This window comes from Sebastes umbrosus, chromosome 12 (genome assembly GCF_015220745.1).
Source record: "Sebastes umbrosus isolate fSebUmb1 chromosome 12, fSebUmb1.pri, whole genome shotgun sequence".
Lineage (NCBI taxonomy): Eukaryota > Metazoa > Chordata > Actinopteri > Perciformes > Sebastidae > Sebastes > Sebastes umbrosus.
The window spans coordinates 4,002,035-4,023,178 of record NC_051280.1 but is presented as its reverse complement, the minus strand read 5'-3'; the positions used below and the strand labels follow the sequence as shown (position 1 = coordinate 4,023,178).

Genomic DNA, 21,144 nt, shown 5'->3' with positions numbered 1-21,144 from the left:
CCTCCTGTCCTCTCCTCTCTGAGCGTGTACTAAATTGCGCCAAGGAAAAGACCAGAGAGAAATCTGTTGGTGCATTTTTTTCCTATTTTTTTTGCAACAGATGAGAAGCGAATGGCAGAAAAAAAGGAAGGAGGAGGATGAGAGGAAGCTGGGAACTTTTTTTTTTTTCAAAGGAGAAAAAGGGGATGATGGGAGGTGATGAAACTCCCTCTCTCTCTCTCTCTCTCTCTCTCTCTCTCTCTCTCTCTCTCTCTCTCTCCCCCATTCACTCTCTCCTCCTCCTCCTCTGCCTTCGTCGCCGGTGTGTTGCCATCTCTGAGTCGGTGGTGTCGGTGCAGCCGGACTGGAATGGGAAATAGACACGGGAGGAGGTGTCTGTTGCATTACCTCACCATGGATTTTTGGTAGGATTTATATGTTGTTCTGCATGCTTATGTTTTCCCGTTGACTTCCCTCTGCCATTTAACCTGAAAATCTTTACGAAAGATGATGAGTCTCTGCTGCTGTTGCTCTTCTCTCTTCATTCCTCTGTTGTACTGGGGAGTGCGTTCTGCACATTTTACGCACAGTCCTTTTTTTTTTTTTTTTAAATATTGCATATCATAATTTGTTGCAGCCATATTCATTTGGAGCATTTTTTTTTGTCTTGAAAGTGCTTCAATAAATTTCAGAAATTGACAAGCAAAAGTAAAATTGTGTCCGTGCAATGGGAGTATCCGTGGAGTTTAGACAGTGATTGACGGCGCGCCCCGGTCGGCAGGCTTCGTGCAGCTGCATCTCACTGTAACATTGTATTAACATTAATTTGAATGGGATTCACCGCTGTTTGCATTTTGTCCAGCTGCGGCTTTGCACCGCTTGAGGGAAAAGTTTGTGCATTTTTTTTTTTTTAAATGTTGCAAGCGATATTCAACTTGGAGGAGTATCCTGATTCGTTTGTGATATCACCGAGAGATGGATTCACACTGTGTTGTCTGGCAAAGATACGAGGGGAATTAAAAAAAAACATATAAAGTGAAATTAATAATCTTTCTGTTAGATTTTTAAATGAAAGTCCATATTCAGGAGCAACATTTTGGTATTTTACAGCATTTTTTTAAAACATTTTTAGCAAAGTGTGTGAGGACTTTGCATTTGTGTGGGTGCAGTGTGCACACATGAGTGTTTGAATATGCGTGGGTGTGTGTGTACCAGTGTGCACCTGCTGATGTGAGTGCATCAAATTGTAATATCATTTTGCATATTATGTGTGCATATTACGCACAGATGCATCCACTGTAGTTACATGTGCTGCTGCATTTATGTTCCTCTGTGCTTGTTTGCTGGAAGGTTTTTTGCTAAAAACCCTCGGCTGAACTTTTTCATAGGCCCCTGGATGAATCGGAGGTGAGGGACAGATCTTTGTTTCCTACAGCAGTCATCGTGGTGGAAAACAATAGCCGGCCGCCGCTCTCCCTCTGACCTTTTTTCACCCGTTCTGAATAAGCCAGATCCGTGCAAATCCATCTGCCTTTTGTCTATGGAAGCCTGGCTAATCCACACCCCCCCTTCACACACACACACACACACACACGCACACACACACACACGCACACACACACTAACCAACCAACCCGGAGACCTAACCCCTCCACCACCAAACCTCCATCTCAAATCCGCAAACCAAAAAGAAAAAACTACAACAGCTACAACACATTTATTTTCAGGCCTACTACACTTCCCAAACCTGATTTCACCTCGTTCTTATTTCCTAATTGAAATTAGTGACATTTTCTTTAACGGCTGCAAAGCAGATTATTGTAAGTAGATGAATTAGAATGCTACCTACACATCGCACTAAGCGTGCTGAGTCAAAGGGGAGCGGATTTTAATGCAAAAACTTAAAGAATCACCAGAGGAGAAATAAAAAAAAAAAAAGATGTTCTGTAATAATGCATTTATTTTCTCTCTCTCTGTTTGGGGGGTTTCTATTCTTTTCCCCCTCCTGTTCAAAGACGCCTGTCTGTCTGTCTGTCTGTAGGGAGTGTGTCTGATATTTGCTGAAAAGGGCTGGACCCAGCAGCGTACACAGCCAGCCAGCATCCTTGACGGGTTATGTTAATGATTTTCAGAAATACTCAGGCCAGGAGGAGCTGCACACTGTATGTCAAATCACGTTTGCCTATGTGAAATGAAAAAAAAATTTGCAAGTACAATCGCTTTTGCTGGGGCAGATGGACAATAGAGGTTGGAGGCATGAAAGGAACTCCCTTCTCCCCTATGCCTTTGGGGAGACAATATTTCTCTTTCATTCTCTGCCGCTCTCTGAAATAGTCTTGATCAAAACGTCTGATTTTCCTCCAGAAACAAACTGGATTTTCTGTGGCTTTTTTCATCATATTATCAAAAAAAAAAAACGTACATCTGAGCCAGGAATGATCCAGATTGAGTGTCTGGAGTGTTATTTAATTCTGGCTGTGTTCTTTTTAGCAACCAAACCAATACTGATTATTGTCCAAGATTATTCCTTTTTCTACCTATAATCATACCAACAACACAGATGTAAAAATGTCCTTTAATTCCTCTCCGCTGAGCTGCAGTTCTCCTTCTCTATATCAAGCCCTCAACATGTAATTTGATGGAAAGTGTTAAGCCACAGGAGGGAGAGTCAGGAAAAGGCCTCGGAGCTGCAGAGGCGGCGCAGATAACCTCCTATTATCGGAAACAGAGTGTAGGTGACACTTACGGCAAAGAATAGGAATCGTTACACAGACGTAGGTATTCAACACTTTGCTCAATATTTCCAAGTGTTCGGTTTCACGCTGTGTTACTGAAAAGGTTACACAGTCCTCTGCACAGTAATGACTGGCACGCATTGGCTCATGTGTGAACGTTCCGCCTCCCATCCTGAGCAAACATTTGATTTTCAATCATTGCAAATTTCTGCTACATCTGCCTCTGCGGCGCGAGCAGAATGGCTGCTCGTTCTTCATCGCTGCGATCTAACAAGTCATACACCCCCCCAAGACTCTCTCTCTCTCTCTCTCCTCTCTCTGTCTCTCTCTCTCTTACACTCAACGACACACACTCCTCCGCCCCTTCACTGTTACTAACAACTGCAACCAAACTTGATGAAGCAGGTGGGGTCAGGCTACATTTGTTTAAATTAAAAGACAGATGTGTTATATGCAGCCATGATAAAGAGACCGGGGGGGAGGGGGGGTGTAGTCAGTGAGTGTGAGGAGGGGGGGGGGAGTGCTATAGAAAAACCGGCATCTGTCCCGTGAAAGATGACTGAGCTGTTACAGTTAGAGCTTTGAATTATGGGCCATTACTAGCCGAGCAAGATGCAATCCCTCTCCTTGAAACCTAATTTGACAAAACAACGAGATGACTCGGGGAGTAAAATGACAAATGAAGTTATTTGATCTGTGTTAAAAAAAAAAAAGGAAAAAAAAGAAATAATACATTTTGCAAAAGATGATTGCAGTGGAAGCATGTGGAATCAGCAGTAATGCATTATTAATGACCTTACCGAGCCCACAACACCAACATGCTACTGCTCACATACTTTTGCTTATGATGCTTCTTTAACGGCTGATATTTCTGCTGCGATATCTTTTATATTAAGTAATTAGTAGTTAAGTATTACATTACACATTAATAGAAAAAGAAACCTATAGGGCTGCACCATCTTAGTCGATTTGTCGACCGATCGCTTGTTTTGGTCTCAGTCGACTAAGATTTATTTAGTCGATTTAGTCGATTTTTAATGCTTTTTTCCTGCTGAATGGGTTATTTTCAAGAATCTTATGAGCACATCTCTAGTAAAGACAAGATTTAAAGTGGTTTGTGTGATTCTTTATTGAGAAACTCCATTTAACAGATTTTTTCTGTCAATTAAATCAACTAATCGATCAGTCGACAAAATCGTGTTGAGTGTTAGTCGAACAACTTCTTTAGTCGAGGAATCGACTAAATCGGGCTTCTGCCAGCCCTGTTTCCTAAATATTATATTCCCATACATGTTGTTTTTTATTTTATTGCGGATTACGTTTGTTTTTGACGCATCACAAATATGTTTGTAATGATAGTCTGCGGAGGTCAGCGTAGGGAGGACGTCGTGGGTGGTTGGATGGGTCAAACAAACACACCCAGGAGACTGCTGTTCATGTCCTCTGTGTGAAACTAAAACTCACTTATTTTAATTTACATCCGTAACTTAATAACGTAACAAACGTAGTCATTTTAAACCAAACCTTGATGTTTTTTTACTAAACCTAACCAATAATTTTGTTGCGTTTTTTGTTTTATTTTGTTTCAATTTCCAACGTCTCCCTCGAAACGTCACTGAGAATGCAGTTAAGTTGATTGGGAACATCATTTTGTAGGAGACAGGTTTGGCTTTTTCGAATGCAATATTAATATCTGCAGCCGTACAAATCTAACATAAACAGCAGCCCTGCATTATGTTTATTACTGATTTATGAACAGCCTCAGTAGTAACTTTCCGTTACTAGTAGATCAGTCTTTTATAAGTACTGTACTTCAGAGCTGGATTTCTCTCATCTTTATTGTTCTGCTTTATTATTATATTTCTTCGCTAGCTCTCAGAGAATGGTCTTTAGTGCAGCGCCCCAGTCAGAGACGCCCACTGTTTCCTTTCAAGGCCGTCACATTACTATGCAACCAGCTTTTACAGTACGGCTTAGAGCTCCCCCAAGCAAATTGGACACCCCACAAAGCATCGGACAAATGTTGTCCCCCATTGTGGGTCTTTCTGCAGACATTCTTTATCAGGTGCTGAATGCAGAGGCAGCAATGAATGAAATCATAGGGGGGTGGTGGTGGTGGGGGGGGGGGCATCATCGAGTGGTGATGGTGTTGGGAGGGGTCACTCCCTGAAACCTCACAAGAATTCCAGAACAATCCGTGTGCAGGGTAGAGCGCTCCTTTTCCCACCTCCCAGGGTTTCAGGGTTTCTCTGTGCTGACAGGCAGGCAGGAGGGATTCGACAAGGCTGTCCCCTTTTCTCCCTACCGCTTTCAAAGCCTCCTTTCCATTAACTCACCACGCCGCACCTCGCCTAATCTGCGTGACCTCCACCACCGAGGGACAGGGAGCAGTTTTTTTTTGTACCTCTCTTTTTTACCCCTCAAGCCTGCGGCCTTTCTGTGAGTCTGAGAGCACCTTTCCTCAACACTTTTCTCTCTAGCACAAATATACCAAACAGGTTTAATATGCAGCATAAAATGACTATCAGGGAAAGCTAGAGTAATGATGAGCTATAGTGAGCATTTCACTAATAAAAGGGAGGGATTTGATCTTTTACTGTGCTGCAGAGAAAAAAAAAACGCTTGTTCCCCAGAAGAAATGAGTCAAGAAAAGCTTTTTTTTTTGCTATTGATTTCTTTTGATAATTCAGTGTCAGGAGGAATTGTAGGCCTTCTCATTGGCAGTGCAATTTGTAGCTCTTCTCTCTTTTGGTTCTTGCCTCGCTCTTTGTTGTCAAGATCTTTACGCAGTGTGTAATAATGGGGAATTATGGTGCCTATATTGTTAACTCGTAGTAGTCCGGTAAAAAGCAATAGTCCCATTATATGTTGATCTGACTGGTGTCTGAAAATGAAACAGCAAGCGGCGGTTGGAACTGCAGCTCGATACCAATGACTTCCCCTCGCTCAAATTATTGCCATGGTGTTTTTTTTACACACTCAAGAAGCAGTTCAAACAGAGACTTTTATCGTACGGTACAGTACGTGTCCATTGTGTTATCTTAAGCAGCAGAGCGCGTGAAAAGAGATCTTTCATCTCCAGTTGTTTGCCGAAGGATCTGGTTCTCACGCGCTGGTTTAAAGTGCCGCCGAGGTCGAAGTTGGCAAAGCGCTCGCTGGAGACGGCAGAACATCTGTCGTCTCCGCTCCACAATGGTAGAAAAATTCCTCCAATATAGCAGTAACGGTGTGCTGAGCTGTCTAGGCACACTCAGAATGCTTTGCTAAACAGGAGTTTATGCATTCTACGCACTCGTGGGCACAGATGGCAGAACAAACGCTTGTGATTATACTTTTCATCGAGCACAGTGATATGCATATTTATGTCTTTCCAAAAAAGGAAATAAAAGAAGCATGTGATTTACACGTTCATCTACTGAAGTAGAATCAAACCCTTTTTTTTGGAGGGGGGTTCATTGGAAGCAAAAATAATGAAGGCTTTTAAGGGGGTTGGGATAGATTACCGTCAAATGAAGGATTTTAGTGTTATGTTTTTGGTCCGTTTGGTGGATGCTTTAATCCAGTTCCAGTCAAACACTCCACCAGAGGATTTTGCGGATTAGTTCCTCTTGTCTGATTGATCAATAAAAACACCTGGTGTAGTTTTTGGCTGGAATGAAAGTGTGCATACTTTTATGTACATAGTTTTACACCCCTGCAGTTTTGCTCCCATCACGAGCGCAGACATTTTTAGCACGGTGGATGAATCGAATGAGAATACCACGCTCTACCTGTTGAGCTGCACAGCGGAGCCACTCACCTCACATGAAAGCATATTTTTAACCCTTTTTTATCTGTTCTTTTGTGGCCCACAGGGAAGCCAAATCAACCAGATCCCCACCAAGTACAGCCAGGCGGAGTCGACCAAGTTCCTCGTCCTCACCGTCGTGTCCATCCTGTGCATCGTCGGCGTGCTGCTGGCCTCCACCGTGGTGTACTGCCTTCGCCACCGCTCCCACCACAAGCTCAAACAGAAGCTCACCAATCTGGGAACAGATACTGGCAGCGATGCTACCGCCACCTATCAGGTAGGAGATGCTACTGCACCATTTGTGCATTTAAATTTGAAAAGATTTTTTCATAACTGTAATAAAATATGCAGGATTGGGATGGTATAGAAGCAACACCAGTCACCAGAAAACAATGTTGGCATTGTAGGTTTCTGCAAACCACACGATATGTTGAATATCAACATTTCTGAACCAGAAATACGTTTCATATCAGCTTTGTCTCACGCTTGAAGAAACGCACAATGAAACATGGTTTACGTTGTGAAACGATTGATTCGTTTTAGGCACGTTTAAGGCTAGAAAAAAGTTCATGGTTTGTGTTCAAATAACAACGTAACTACGTAATGTAACAACGTAATGTAACAACGTAATATAACAGCGTAATGTAACAACGTAATGTAACAACGTAATGTAACAACGTAATGTAACAACCTAATGTAACAACGTAATGTAACAGCGTAATGTAACAACCTAATGTAACAACGTAATTAGCATAAATAAATAACAGCCACCCTTAGTAGACTCACGTAACATTACATAACAAGTGTAAAGTCAACGTTGATTTTGGTTTCACAGGGACACGGACAGCGGTCTCCTGGGTGAAAGTCCTGTGTTTGTTGGACCCATCTACCACCCCTACAAACCCACCCTTATAGCAGACTTTCTCACTTGTTATACTCATTATTATACCACCTAACTTTAAATAACGGTCGCTCGATATACTACTATCTCTTGCTATGACTGAATGCAAAAACTATGACATTCAAAATATCTGTGGTTTGCAGAAAGGTACATTTTTTTTCCCTGCTTGGCAGCTGGGCTGATAGAACAGTGGTTCCTAAACGTTTTTGCCTATGACCCCTAATTTAACCCCTCGTCACCAGATTGCATTGGTTTACTGGTTGGAACAAGTTCAAGAGTGATATTTTTTATTGATTTATTTGAATCTTTTTAGAGGTACAAGTATTTAGTAATTCACTGGGGGAAAAAGCAAAGATAAGAGGAGAGTCTGTTAAATTAAAAAGAATTTAGTATATCAGAAATCTGTTTTTCTGCTATCCTGTTAATCATGTACTTTAGTAACTCCTCAGATTTGTCTTGTGACTACTGGATTGTTTCATACAAATCAAATAGAACTGTGCCAAAAACAATTCTTTAATTTATCTGATATATACCAATTTTTTCATTTATATGGTATATGATATATCACACAGAATGTGGATGTATATAAAACTCAAAATGCTGAGTCCCTTAATAATGCTTTTAGATGCTTTACTTTAGCAGCATTTCTAGTGTTGGCGGCTGAAAGCTTTGACTTTGGGACTGGTGAAAACCTTTAGTGTGGGAGTGTCAGAGACATCAACAGTTTTTTATTTTATACTGTTACGTTATAACTAGATTGATTCTGTGTGGTGATTGCTCGCCGTACTTAGTCCCCTGCTATAATTTGTTGTTTGACATGAAGCGATATCACCAATCCAACAGGTTTTCCACCCCAAGTCATTTCCATTCCCCTCTCTGCTTGCTGTAATTATCCTTTGGCCGGAATAGCCGGGTGTGAAATTTAATTTACAGAATCCAATATTAAGTGGCTTTTTGAGCAAAGAATTAGATTGAGATTTTTTCCCGTCTCTCTCCCTGACCTTTTCCCCGCCATGTTTTTAAATGAGAGTGGTCCTGTGAGCATTGATTTTATAATGAGCCCGGCCCATCCCCTAAGTGCTTACATTTTATGCTCTTCTCCGGGGATTTTTAACTCCTGAAATAGACCGCACTGCTGCGTCAGAGGTTCACCTCAACACTAGGGATTTATAAAGACTCATAATGTTAATTTTTTCATAATCTATTGTTTACTAATGAGGAAGAAGATGGAAACATAAAATATGAAAAAAAGACTCACTTCACAGGATTTAACTAAGTAAAAGACTGAAAGTCTGACATTCAACATGTCCAATGACACCTTCCTCTGTCTACATAAAATATTTGCTTTTCCTCGGGTGTTTGAAACTTATCTTCACGGTTACTTGCCTCCGAGATTTTCGCTTTAAGCCTCTAATTGGAAAATGCTAATTAAAATTCACACGTAAGACTTGTGTTTACGCATTATTCATTTGATTAATAGCTCACAAAAAACTACTCGTGTTGCTCATTCTTGGGAGGTTTACTCAGCCCCGCTTTGCTCTCCTAAAGCCCTTCCAGTTGATTCTCTTCCTTCTGTCGTCTTTATCGAGTCTCGACAGCGAGCCGTCGTCATCCTCAGTGAAAGACCTCAGTGTTCAGCTCCCATCTTAGCCGTGTAAGCCTCGTCTCTTTGTCAGAGCTTGCTGTGTAGAGGGGTTCCCTGGGCTGGATTCTGTCTGTCTGTGTGTGTGTGTGTGTGTGTGTGTGCAGTCTCTAGGGCTACATGCAATTAAAGCAGACAGGAAGCGGCAGGCTGCCTGACGGCCTTACTACTGCGTCTCCTTCATACTGGCTGTCAAACACACACACTCGCATACACACATAAACATGCACACACATATATGCATGCACACACTCGCCAGCTACTGCATGTTAATGATTCTTGCCCTTGGCGCGTTTGTTTGAGGCCTCACTTCACACACTCTTACACTCGCACACACACACACTTCCATTCTCGTCACCGTGCCACTAGCTCCCTGTGAATCCCCTCCACCTTCAGCTTTACGCTCCTCCGCTCCCCGGCTTGTCAATCAAACGGTCCCCGTGAAACCGCAACAAGGGATTGGTCGACGCTGACAAAGGAGATGTTGATTGACAGGCGTCGACAGAGGAGCGTGTGTGAGCGCTGGGCGGGGAGATGGTGGATGATGCTCGTCAGTCAGTCAGTCAGTCCCTGGATTACTCCGCTGCCGACATGGGAGTCTACAACGTCGCCTTCAGTTTATCTTTTACATCGGATTGAAACTTTTATCTGCTCCTAAAAGTCCTCGAAGTAGAAGAAACTATCAGCCAGCAGGGCGAGATCATTACAGTTGATTGCGGCGGAAGTTTCTGCATGGATTTTCCTCAAATCAAGAGATGTTATCTTGAAGCAATATTATCCTATTTAAAGATATCATCACCCGCACCATGACATTTCTTAAAACATGAGAAATGCTTTGCAGATATCTCAACATATTTGCATATTTTCTTAATTTTTTTTAAGACACAAGATCACATAAAATGACTTGTTAACATGTTTTTTAGCCCTTTTTTTTCCTCACATACTGCGCCTGTTTTCTCTCTCTGTCTCAATTTAATTTCGAGGACCTTCACAGGCACGATAACATCGTTTTTATGCTGCCATAGAATAAGTGCTAAACACATATCCAGTACATCTGAGTTTAGATTAAACAAGCAAACAATAACTCTTGTTCCCTGACTGTCCTACACCATCTTTCTCTCTGTGTCAACTCAGTTTTTTTTTATTTCCTGTCTTCTCTCTCTCTCTCTCTCTTTCTCTTCTGCTCGTGGACAAATACAACTGTTTGCTGATAACAACCTTTCATTAAAAGTCTGACTCTGTTTCCAGTCAGTGTCACCTGCCATTGATATTTGATTGGGTACACATCATAGTCTTGTACTGCGTATTTGGGAAGGCCTTATTCTGAACTGATTTTAGAGAAATATTTTGATTTGATTCCAAGTATTAAATCATGTCATTATTATTATTTAGTATTGGGATTAGTAGCAGTAATGATGGGATTTATAGTGCTATACTGGATTTCAGTGTGGAGTCCTGGTGTTCTCTGCAGCCAGTGATTCATCCATGTAACATAGACTCAAAGGTGAATTAGTCTAAATGTGTTAATCTCATCAACAATGATTTATCATAAATGTCTTGCACTGGAGTTTTACACAAACCCTCACAGTTGTCAAAGTCCTTGTCACAAAACTGAGCCGGTATAGACAGTCGCTTCAGTGACGGGTCAACGCTGTCGTGATGCAAGCGCAACGCTGACGAGACGCTTGCAGTCTAGACACGGGGGGGGGGTTGTACAAGTCAGAATCTATGGCCCCGACCATGGCTCTGAAATATCAGTAAATCTGAATTTCTGGCCCCGACCATGGCTCTGAAATATCAGTAAATCAGAATCTGTGGCCCCGACCATGGCTCTGAAATATCAGTAGCCTAACTGTGCTGTTATCCACGACACTGTCTGTGGTGCTGACGTAGCAGACAGATTTGTAATAGCAACTTTTTCTGAGTCCTACCCTTCTGTCAGTTTCATCTTAGATCTATAATATTCTCTAAACTATATTGCTAGGGGGTGGTATTAAAGAATACAGAACCAAAAGAGTTGTTTATTGGGCAGTTCACTAGTCGCGGGTCATTGAAACAAACTGGGTCCATCCCTCCCTTAAATAAATTAATCATCTACTGTCTCTTAAGAAGTAGTTTAAGACCCTAACCATAAATTAAAAGCATTGGAGGTGCCAGGCTTTAGCTTCGGCAAGTGGACATTGTCAGCGAAGATAATCTGGGGTTTTCGTCCAATAGTACCTCAAACATTTAACCCAGTCCAATTAAATCACTGCTGAGCTCAGTTCTGATCCGTCCTTTACGATTCTGATTGGTTTAGGAAATTTTAACAAGCCAGCGTTTTTCTTCCTATATATGACAGAATAGCTTTTGCAACACTAATTTAGTCATTAGTCTAGCAACTTGAGTCCATGCTAATTTTAATTCAAGATTTGCAGATAGCAAGTCTTTCAGCATGGTGACTGCCTGAGGTTCTACCATGAGAATAAACATGGTAGCTTTGGTTTAGCTTCCATTTCTGGTCCAAATTAGTTGAGTTTTCAAATCTACTAGCTTTGATGGTGATATCTTAAGCAACTGCTTTCATTGAAATACAGGGATAAAAGAAACAATAACTAACATGCTTACTGTTTGTTGATGATGATACATTTTGAAATTCTAACAATATTAAGTGTCAAAAGTTCAAAAACGTCCACTTTTATCTCTTATCGAAGCTTTATATTCTTTATCGGCTCAACTCTTTTCTGAGCAGAACTCTCATACGTGTAGTTTTAGTGGATTTATTTCTTCATCACATTTAAATATATGATTGTAAAAGCTCTCAGCAGCTGCAGTCCAGACACATTGGTATCAGTATTGGCTCTTTTCTTCAACCCTTCAGTCCCCTGCCCTCCCACCCTCCCTCGACTCCACCATATTGTATCATGTTCCCCCCTTTTATTTGTTTGTTTGTTCAAGCACAGAGGCAAAGCACTCGGATGAAGGCCCCTACATTTGTTTTGGTCAGAAGGGCGTGTAAACAGAGGCGCCCCCGTGGGCCCCGATGGGCCCCGACGGGCCCTGCTGACACACCCCGACCCCCAAACCCAGTCTTCCTTCCCATTAGCGGGCTTTTATAAAGAAGGGGTACTTTGGGTGGCACACGCCTCCCGTCGCTGACACGCCCGCCGTCGCCCCGGGGTGATGCATGATTCGAGACGGTCATGTGGCGCCAAGTGGATTCCCTGGCATGGCGCCCATGAGAGGGGGTTGTTGGGGCTTTTCTTTTAACCTTTATTCATGCAGGGAGGGTTGATGAGGCACACATGCACTGTTAAAGCACCGGCATTGATCACACGTTTCCACATGTGTCTAACTTCACAGTGGTAACTGTTTTTATTGCTTTCAATGTGGGCACTCCCTTTTCTCGTACCTTTAGCGGTGATGATTGATTTCTTTTTGGGTGGCCTAAAAGAACATTGTTTCAGGCCACCAAACAAAATCATCTTCAGGACATAGGAAATCATATTGGTAGGCTTTCCAGAAGTAAAATAAATGTGACTTCTCTTATATACTGATGGTTCATTTGCTAACAATTACAAAAAAAAAACTCACATAATTTCTGCTGAGTGTTTTTCAAATGGTGCAATTGATTTTCTACCTTCCAGACGGACATTTGTTTTCATTAATTTCAGTTGTTTTAAAATCAATTTGAAAAGACTTACGGCTTTCTAGAGATTGACCATCCATCATGGTGAACATTTATCCGCCTTTATTTATTGTCAAAGTTAAGGCAGTTGTGAGAATGGATGGATGCGCCAACATCTTAGAAAAAACAAAAGCATTTCATTCATGAGCTGTCACAAAAATTAATCCAGAAGACAAAAAAAAAAGAATATGGAAGTCCTGGAAAATATAATTTTCTCATTTATTGCGTTCAAATGTCTGCTTTTTGGCAGGAGACTGAACTATTAGATGTCCTTGAACACAACAACAATGAGGAGTTTTCAAACCGCCCAAAATGAAAAAATGAACTAACAGACATATAGGCAATTTATGAAAACCAATGCTATGATATACCATAATCAGTGAGTGCATAGTTTAGTAACTTGACATTTTCATGGTACAGTTGATCCTGTTTCACTTACAGGCATCTGTTCATCCACTAGGCTCCCCTGCTACCATGCTAAGCAGAGACAAGACTGAATGCATTCGTTGTAAGTCTCCTTGGGAGTCTGACTTAGTCTCACCTACTCTGTCATTAAGGGCATAAAATAAAAAGGCAACACCGAGACAAAGCTGGAAAATGCACACCAGACTCTCATCCAGATCGTAAGCCGCAGTGATTAACGTTGACGCGTCTCGCCACCTGATGAAGTATGTATCGTTGAAAATCAATACGCTGTAAATAAAGATACTTGTGTTTGTATGGAAGCAGCTCGGGGAGGGGATTTCAGAGGCGCTGTAAATTTGCGCTGTTTAGACTCTAAACCTGTCTTGCGGTTATATTATTCCTTCAAATTTTTGCCTTTTTGTCCTCTAATTGGCTCTCGGGGGGAAGCCATTTTGAATCAGTTTTAATTACATCATAAAATAATTCGCTGCTGCTGCAAAGTTCACTGTGTGGGCTCGTTGAAATATGAATGCTATTGATCGTGTGTTTCCCTTCCAGACAAAACACCCACAATGCGTGTTTTGTGCTGATTGGGCTCCGTGTTGCTGAGGATGTAGCGCTGACGCACAGACGGGGAACCAGACTAACTGCTGTATTTAACAGCCAGGAGGGGTTAGACCAATTTATGGGGCCAATATTTGGTTATTATTAAACATCCCAAATTGACCAGTTAGCGTGATCCACCGCTGGTATCACGGAAATGCTTCTCCTGACTGTAACAACCGTCTGGGAAACATGCAGTGACATTTAATCTGCTTTGCCAAGAAGAGGCTAAAGGGAGAGCGTTAATGTGCTATGATGCTTCAGATGCTTTTTCCTTCCTGGTCTGGCAAGATTTCAAAAGAGTAAAATCCTTGAAAGTTCTGGCATGAAAATGATCAAATAGAAAGGTGACCAATGGGATGAAATAGCAGATATTTGCAGCTTTAACCCAAGAAGTTCAGTAACAGTGTCAGCTGTCACAAAATAAATCCAAAATGGTTTTCCAAATTCTGTAAAGGTGCATTGAAGCACATACTATGGTCAATGGTACATTGTATTGTATTCCACTCAATGTTTTGGGATGATATACATTGAACTAAACCAAAAACAGCGCAGAGATTGACAGGGTTAATCAATGCCCTTCTAGTTATACATGTAACTATTAAATAAATGAATCATTTGATACAGAATATTGATTAAAATGGTTTTATTATGATATAAGATGATTTACAAGCTCTGCGGATCTGTAACCATAGAAACACAACTAATTCTGTTAAATCTATTTAGCCTCCAACTATCAATGGAACATTTGAAAAAATGAAAGTGATGTTAAAATGTCAGGTGTTTTTCTGCAGCAACCAGAACGTTGAGGGCCACAGTGAGTTGGGTTAACAAACACATTTTGGGAAAATAACTGATTTCAGGACATTGGCTTATTGGCTGGTTTTCAGGAAAAGTTTATTTTATGACACTTAAGCTATTGGGCTGCAACCAATGATTGTTCTCAATCATATGTTGATGATTTTGTTTGATTAATCGATTAGTATTTTGGTTCATTAAATGCCAGATTATGACAAATAACCATCAGGATTTCCCCAAAGGGTGACGTTGTCAGATTGCTTGTTTTGTCTGACCAGCAAAAGTTGAAGCTGGAAGCAGTAAATGTTTGCCGTTTTTCTTGATAAATATCTTAAACGATTATCAGAATTGTTGTCGAATGATTTTCTGCTCATCCATTAATTATTGTAAGCTGACCAAACACGTACATTTTGGAAGTCCAAGGACTGGAACATCTATAAATGGAGCAATGCAGATTGTATTTAGCTCTTTTCAGTGCTTCCTATAGTATCTGTCTCTTCATTCTCATGTTTGTGTTTGCCTCCCAGCAGCAGTGCTGCCAGCTACCGAAGCACTTTAATAATCTGCACACATTTATGAGTCTGTGTCCGAGCTCATAGATCAGTGTCAGCGCGCCGACCTACGAGAATATCAGTCGGATCAGGTGCAGGCTAATGAAGGCCTGCTCACATTACCTCCACCGTCAATCAAACCGGTTGTTAGTTAATCATCAGCATCGCTCTCATTAAGAAACACTGATACCCACAGAGATCCAGCCCACATCTTCTGCTGCAGCCGGTGCCCTTCGTAGTGTGATGTATGGTTTCACGTGTAGAGGATGTGACAGGTGACATTTACTGTTGTGGTCTTTTAAGCACTTCGTGCTTATAGACTGTATAAAGTGGACGCAGTCACCATGACATCACCCATCTGTGGACTATGGTTTTGATCCTCAAGTTTGACATTTTGATCGTCGCCATCTTGGTTAAAATGTTACAATTAACTTTCATGAACTGAAACCACTGGTGAAAGGGTTAAAGTTGTAAGACAACTTTGTGGTTAAGTGAAGAAGTCTTGAAACTAGTGATTGAGACCATAAACTCATGTTTACAATGTTTACTGAGGTAATAAATCTAGTGAGAAGTAGGCTCATTTTCTCATAGACTTCTATACAATCAGACTTCTTTTAGCAACCAGAGGAGTCGCCCCCTGCTGGCCAATAGAAAGAATGCAAGTTTAAGGCACTTCAGCATTGGCTTCACTTGCCTACATGCCTATCCAGGATTAAATTAATTGGGTGGTTCGAAGTTTATTGTCTTTCTCGAGGGCCCGTTGATTTGACATATTGATTACTGATGTATTAATCATCAGATAGGGGTTTGTGATCGACAGCAATATTGTTGACCCTAGGTAGCACTCTTTTTTATAATTGCATTCCTGTAACTAATACACCCATTTTCCTATGCTATAACTTCACATTGGCCCTTTATTGTGAGATGTTTTAGATCTGATGGCACTGTCGGTTGGTCAGCCGGTCAGTGAAATGTCTCGACAACTATTGGATGGATGGCCAGAAATTTGGTACATACAGTCATGTCCCATTCAGGATAAATTGTAATCACTTTGGTGGATCAGTTGTACCAGTCTCATTGAGCTTTGCGGTCCGTCTCCAACATGTACAATGAGTAAAGATTGCAGCTCTACATTTAGAACATTGTCTTTGTAATTGTCTTGTCTCCGGTATGAAGTGGCAGTCATTCACTCACTGACGTTCCTGCTGGGAGCTGTGTAGGGAAGGCGTGGAGGGATATCTCAACATGGTGTCACCATTTCATTGTGGTCACATATCCAGCAGACAGAAAATGACAGTTGCTCAGGAGTCTGAATGAAGACATTGTATTTGCTGCTGAGACACTGACTGGCATACTTAGCCCAAAAACTTTTTCTAAAGTTTGTATTTATCCAGGGTTTGCTGAGCATGCATGCTGACATCCTGGAAGCAGGCCAGTATAACAGCAGTTGGAGGTGAAGTGCCTTGTGGTAGAAATGTTGTACTCATTCACCACTTCTGCCCAGATGTTTGCAACCAGTCTGCAGGATTTCAACTAGCTTAAGCTAGATTTAACCTACCTTTACTCTTAAGATTGTGGTTTTGTTGTGGTTTTATGGTTTTATTATCCATCAAAGGTGGTTTTACACCGAATCACACCTTAAATCATGTAAGTCTGACTGTCACATGATGACCATGTGACCTGGATGACCCAGCCTTAGCTACTTATGTGTGACACCAATGTCCACTCGATTCAGGTCATTAAATAGATGTTATCGTCACTATAAGTACCATAGATGTGGGTCAATATAGGCCTACTATGTCTACTACGTTGTAAAAGTGAAAGCGTGAGGTTTAGGCAACAGAACTCCAACTTCTTTAGGTTTAGACAACAAAACCACTTAGCTAAGTTTAGGGAAAAACATTGTGTTTCGGCTTAAAATAACTACATTTCAAAAGTGAAACTCAATACTTGTGAACACAAAGACAACTACATGGTGTTGCTTTCACACAGGATGCAAACCCCGGCCTCCTGGGCTGACTTCCGCTTCTGCTCCTGCCATCATTATTAAAGTTGCGAGAGGTGGCTGATCTACCATGTGAATAGATGATAAAACCTACTATTAGGTGTAGTAGGCCCCTATTGACCCACATCTATGGCGCTTATAGAGGCCGATAATGCCTATTTAACAACAGTCTAATCGGCTGGAAGGTCCCACAGAGGTTTAAAAGCCTGTGACTTCCCATCAGTCAGTAGAACTAATGAAGCTTGTTGCATGAGCAGTAAAACATTGTCAATGCTACACTTGCAGAGATGATATGAAGTTTTATTTGCCGAGCTTTTCATTGATGGTGGCGTTTTAAATTTGAAGAATGCGATGTCTCTCCATGACTTTTCCTCGAGCCAAAGTCATGCAAAATCCACCCTTGCAAGTTTTTTTTTTTTTTTTTAACAAAAAGAAATATTCTCTGGTTACAGACAAATAATGATGCTGTCAGAGTGAAGGTGAACACATAATGGTGGGATTTGCAGCATAGCAACATACAGAGTAAAAATACAACCCATCAACTCTCCACATAAAAGCAGTTGATACTTCTCACCCTCCGTTCATCAAAGTGAAACAGGGTCACCCGAGGCAGTCGCAACACATCTGAGGCTGATCTGAGCCTGACTAAGAACATTCACTGTGAACACCGCCAGGTTTAAGTGTTTCATTCCTTTTTGAAGGTTGCGGGGTAGATCAAGGCAATGGTGTCTACTATGACGGGGTTTGATTCTATCATGTTACTTCAAATGACCACCAAATGTCTTTTAGTTATACTACTACTATTACATACTAATACTATGTTACGATACTACAAAGTCCCTAACTGCATGACAACAATGACTCACCTGTCTCCGCCTTTCCTTCCTGCAGGAGCTCTGTCGGCAGCGCATGGCGGTCAAACCTCCGTCTGAGCGTCCGGAGCCCATCTCCTCCAGGATCAACAGCGTGTCTTCTCAGTTCAGCGACGGCGGTCAAGCCGTCAGCCCCTCGGCACGGAGCAGCCTCTCCTCCTGGAGCGAAGAGCCCGCCCACTCCAACATGGACATCTCCACCGGTCACATGATACTGGTGAGTTTCCTGTCGCTTTGTTAAAATCATCACACCGAACGGTGGTAGTGAGAGTCCTGCTCCTGTACACTGACTGTAAATATTCTAATAGTCAATAATGAGGATGTGACTCTGCTAAATCACCAAGGACATCAGTTTAAATGAGCATGATGTGTTGACGTCAGACGACTTGTAACTTGTGGATTTCAAGGATACATTCAGGGTCTTGGAGGAGGATCGATAGCTGTCTTTCAATTTTGCACAAAATTCTGAGATGACTAATGGTTTCAAATGTGTTTTTTTGTGCTGACTGAATCAGTGGGACTGATGGTAATTTGTAAATCTAATCCACCCACTTCCCGTATTGCACATCCAGAGTTGTTGAAAATGTCTGACTGAAATTCTGACCACGAATTTATGGAATACTAGAGAAGGAAAGTACCTTCTGAAGGAAGGGTTTCGTTAGTGAAGTTCTAAGAGAACAAACTCTTAACTTCTTTTTCAGCTATTCGTCTTGTGTTGAGCTCATTGATGCTCATTTCTCCTGTTGGAAAACAACAGCACCAATCCGAGCTGTGGAGGCGCTATTAAAGGGGTAGTTCAGATCATTTGAAGTGGGGTTGTATGAGGTACTTATGCTGTCTTCAAAGCCACCAGACTCCGTTAACAAAAACAGTAAAGATAAGTTTCACTTTCAGTTCAGTTCCCCATCGGAAAATATTCTAAACTAGAATAGCACTCGGAGAGCACAGACCTCCGCCTTTAAAAACAGATCACAGCTCACAGCTGGCGGTACCGTGAGGTGGTCGGCTTATTATTAACACGGTGTGTTTCCTCGTAACGTATCGGCGGATGCCTCTCTCATTCAGCAGCCTTGTTATATCTGTGTAACGTTACACTACGTTGTCTCTCATCCCATCATCTACCGCTTTTTTCTTTCTCACCACGGACGGCCAGCAGCTCCCGCACACACATCCACACACGTATCTCTCTGCTCTCAGAAGGAGGAAGGAGGCTGGGTCATACGTCATCAGTCACACTGCGCATGTGTTATACCCTGTGGTCTTAATGCTCAGGCTAATCGGAATTCTTAAAAAGATTCCTGAATCCAGATCATGATCCGGATCGCCACCATTGTTCATTGTGCCACACCCCACCCCTCCAAAAAATGTCATTCAAATCCATTGCAAACTTTTGGAGTAATCCTGCTAACAGACAGACAAACAGACAAACCAACAAACCAATGCCGGTGAAAACAATACCTAATATAGCATACACTTAAACTGATATTGATTTTTTTAGGTGTTTAAAATCCGTTTTGTTGCTGCCCCCTTACACAGCAGTACATTGCTTTGCTCCCGTGCTAGTACTACAAACTGCGGCGCCCCCATCGCCATCTACTGTAGGTAATACACTGACTATAGATAAACACCTCATACAACCCCACTTCAAAACATCCAAACCATCCCTTTAAGAATGGGGCTGCAATTGTTGTGTTCTACAGGCAGAAAAATTGCTGCATCCATGAAAAATCGTCACAAAAATGGCCACAAAACTTATCGATTAGCACGGATAAGATGATGCAGCAACCCTTAAATCAACTTATTTCTTTGAACATCGAGGAAAAACATGAGGATAACCCAGGCTCCATTACTTCAGCTTCTGTGTTGATTTAAAATGACATTGGAGGGATGAATATGTCACTCTCTACTAAATGTCTATTCCCAAACAGAAATGTTCTTACATGAAAATGAGGTCAGACTGAATAATTAAATGAGAAGAATTCAGTCGGATTATCAGGTTGAGTTCATCCCTCAGTGTTTTACTAAATACTGATATTTCAATGTGAGCTTTATTTCACTTCTAATGGGGATGTTGCAAGAAGAAAAATCACTGTAATATTCTTGCCCTTACATTTCTACAGTATTTTTTACCTTTGTGGTCGGTTGTCTTTCTTTCCAAACAGCTACCACAGTTTTTCTACGCTTCCTTTATTTCCCTTTTATCCCAAACATCCCGTCTCCTACTTCTCTTACCCCTTAAAACCATTTATCTCTTTCAAAACCAGTGGTTTTTCTTCCATGTCTCTGTCTCGTCTGCATATAGCACTCTTTTCTCTCTCTCGCACACACATTTCTATTTTCTCTCCCATCTCACTCTCTCTCTCATCTTTCTCTCCCTCTGTGTCTTTTTTTTTGTTTCTGTACATCTCATTACACCCACAGTTTCTATAGACAGGCTTCTTACCCTCTTCTATTCTGCAGAGGAAAAATCTCTATTGAACCTCAGTCGCATTTTGCAGAGCGCTGTCGTAATTGCGACATATAGCTATTCACTTCAACCACCCACCACCTGCAGCACCACCTCCTCCTCCACCCAACCACCCACCCCCACCTCAGCCTCTCTCTCTCCCTCCCTCCCTCCAATGCATTATGAAGCTGCCGGTGAGATGTGACAGAGCGGGCTTTTTTGATGTGCTCAATAGGCACAAAGATACTAATTACCCCTGAGATTTGCACCAGAGTTGTGTTCAGGAGAAACAACTCCCTCCGCAGCCCCGTGCCACCGCAGAGAGCGGCTCTGTTGTTTTACACAAACGCACAATCCTAGCTAAAGTGTTTCTTTGGCAAACGCACCCACAGCAGGATGCGATGCATGCTTTTGATGCGATGCATGCTTTTGATGTGCCACGGTCACATGTGAATGAAAATAGATTCGAGTTTTTGAGACGGCGAGGTCTGAAGTTCTTCAAGTACGTTTGCTTTGTCTTCTCCAGATGAAGCCGTCTCAGCAGAGGTGGCATCACTTGAGAGATAAGAGGGATGAAATGAAGTGTTGCTCATGTTTTGTTAAGTATTCATTTGGTGTGTGGGCCACCGTCTAGTCAGGGTGATTATTGAATTAGTTATAATATAGAGACTAAATGGTGTGAGGGGAGGATGGAGACCAAGTGCATCTGATGTGGCCGTGATGATTAGTAAGATGTTGTGTAGGTGATGG

General features: G+C 41.8%; 1 protein-coding gene across 1 annotated transcript in view; it reads left to right on the top strand.

Annotated features, from left to right (window-relative positions):
- The window catches only part of LOC119499358 (receptor-type tyrosine-protein phosphatase N2-like), a 277,893-nt gene that overhangs the window by 195,827 nt on the left and 60,922 nt on the right, over nt 1-21,144 (top strand). Inside the window, 2 exon segments of the mRNA XM_037788647.1 lie at nt 6,569-6,781; nt 17,968-18,165. Coding sequence (XP_037644575.1) covers nt 6,569-6,781; nt 17,968-18,165 — 411 coding nt within the window.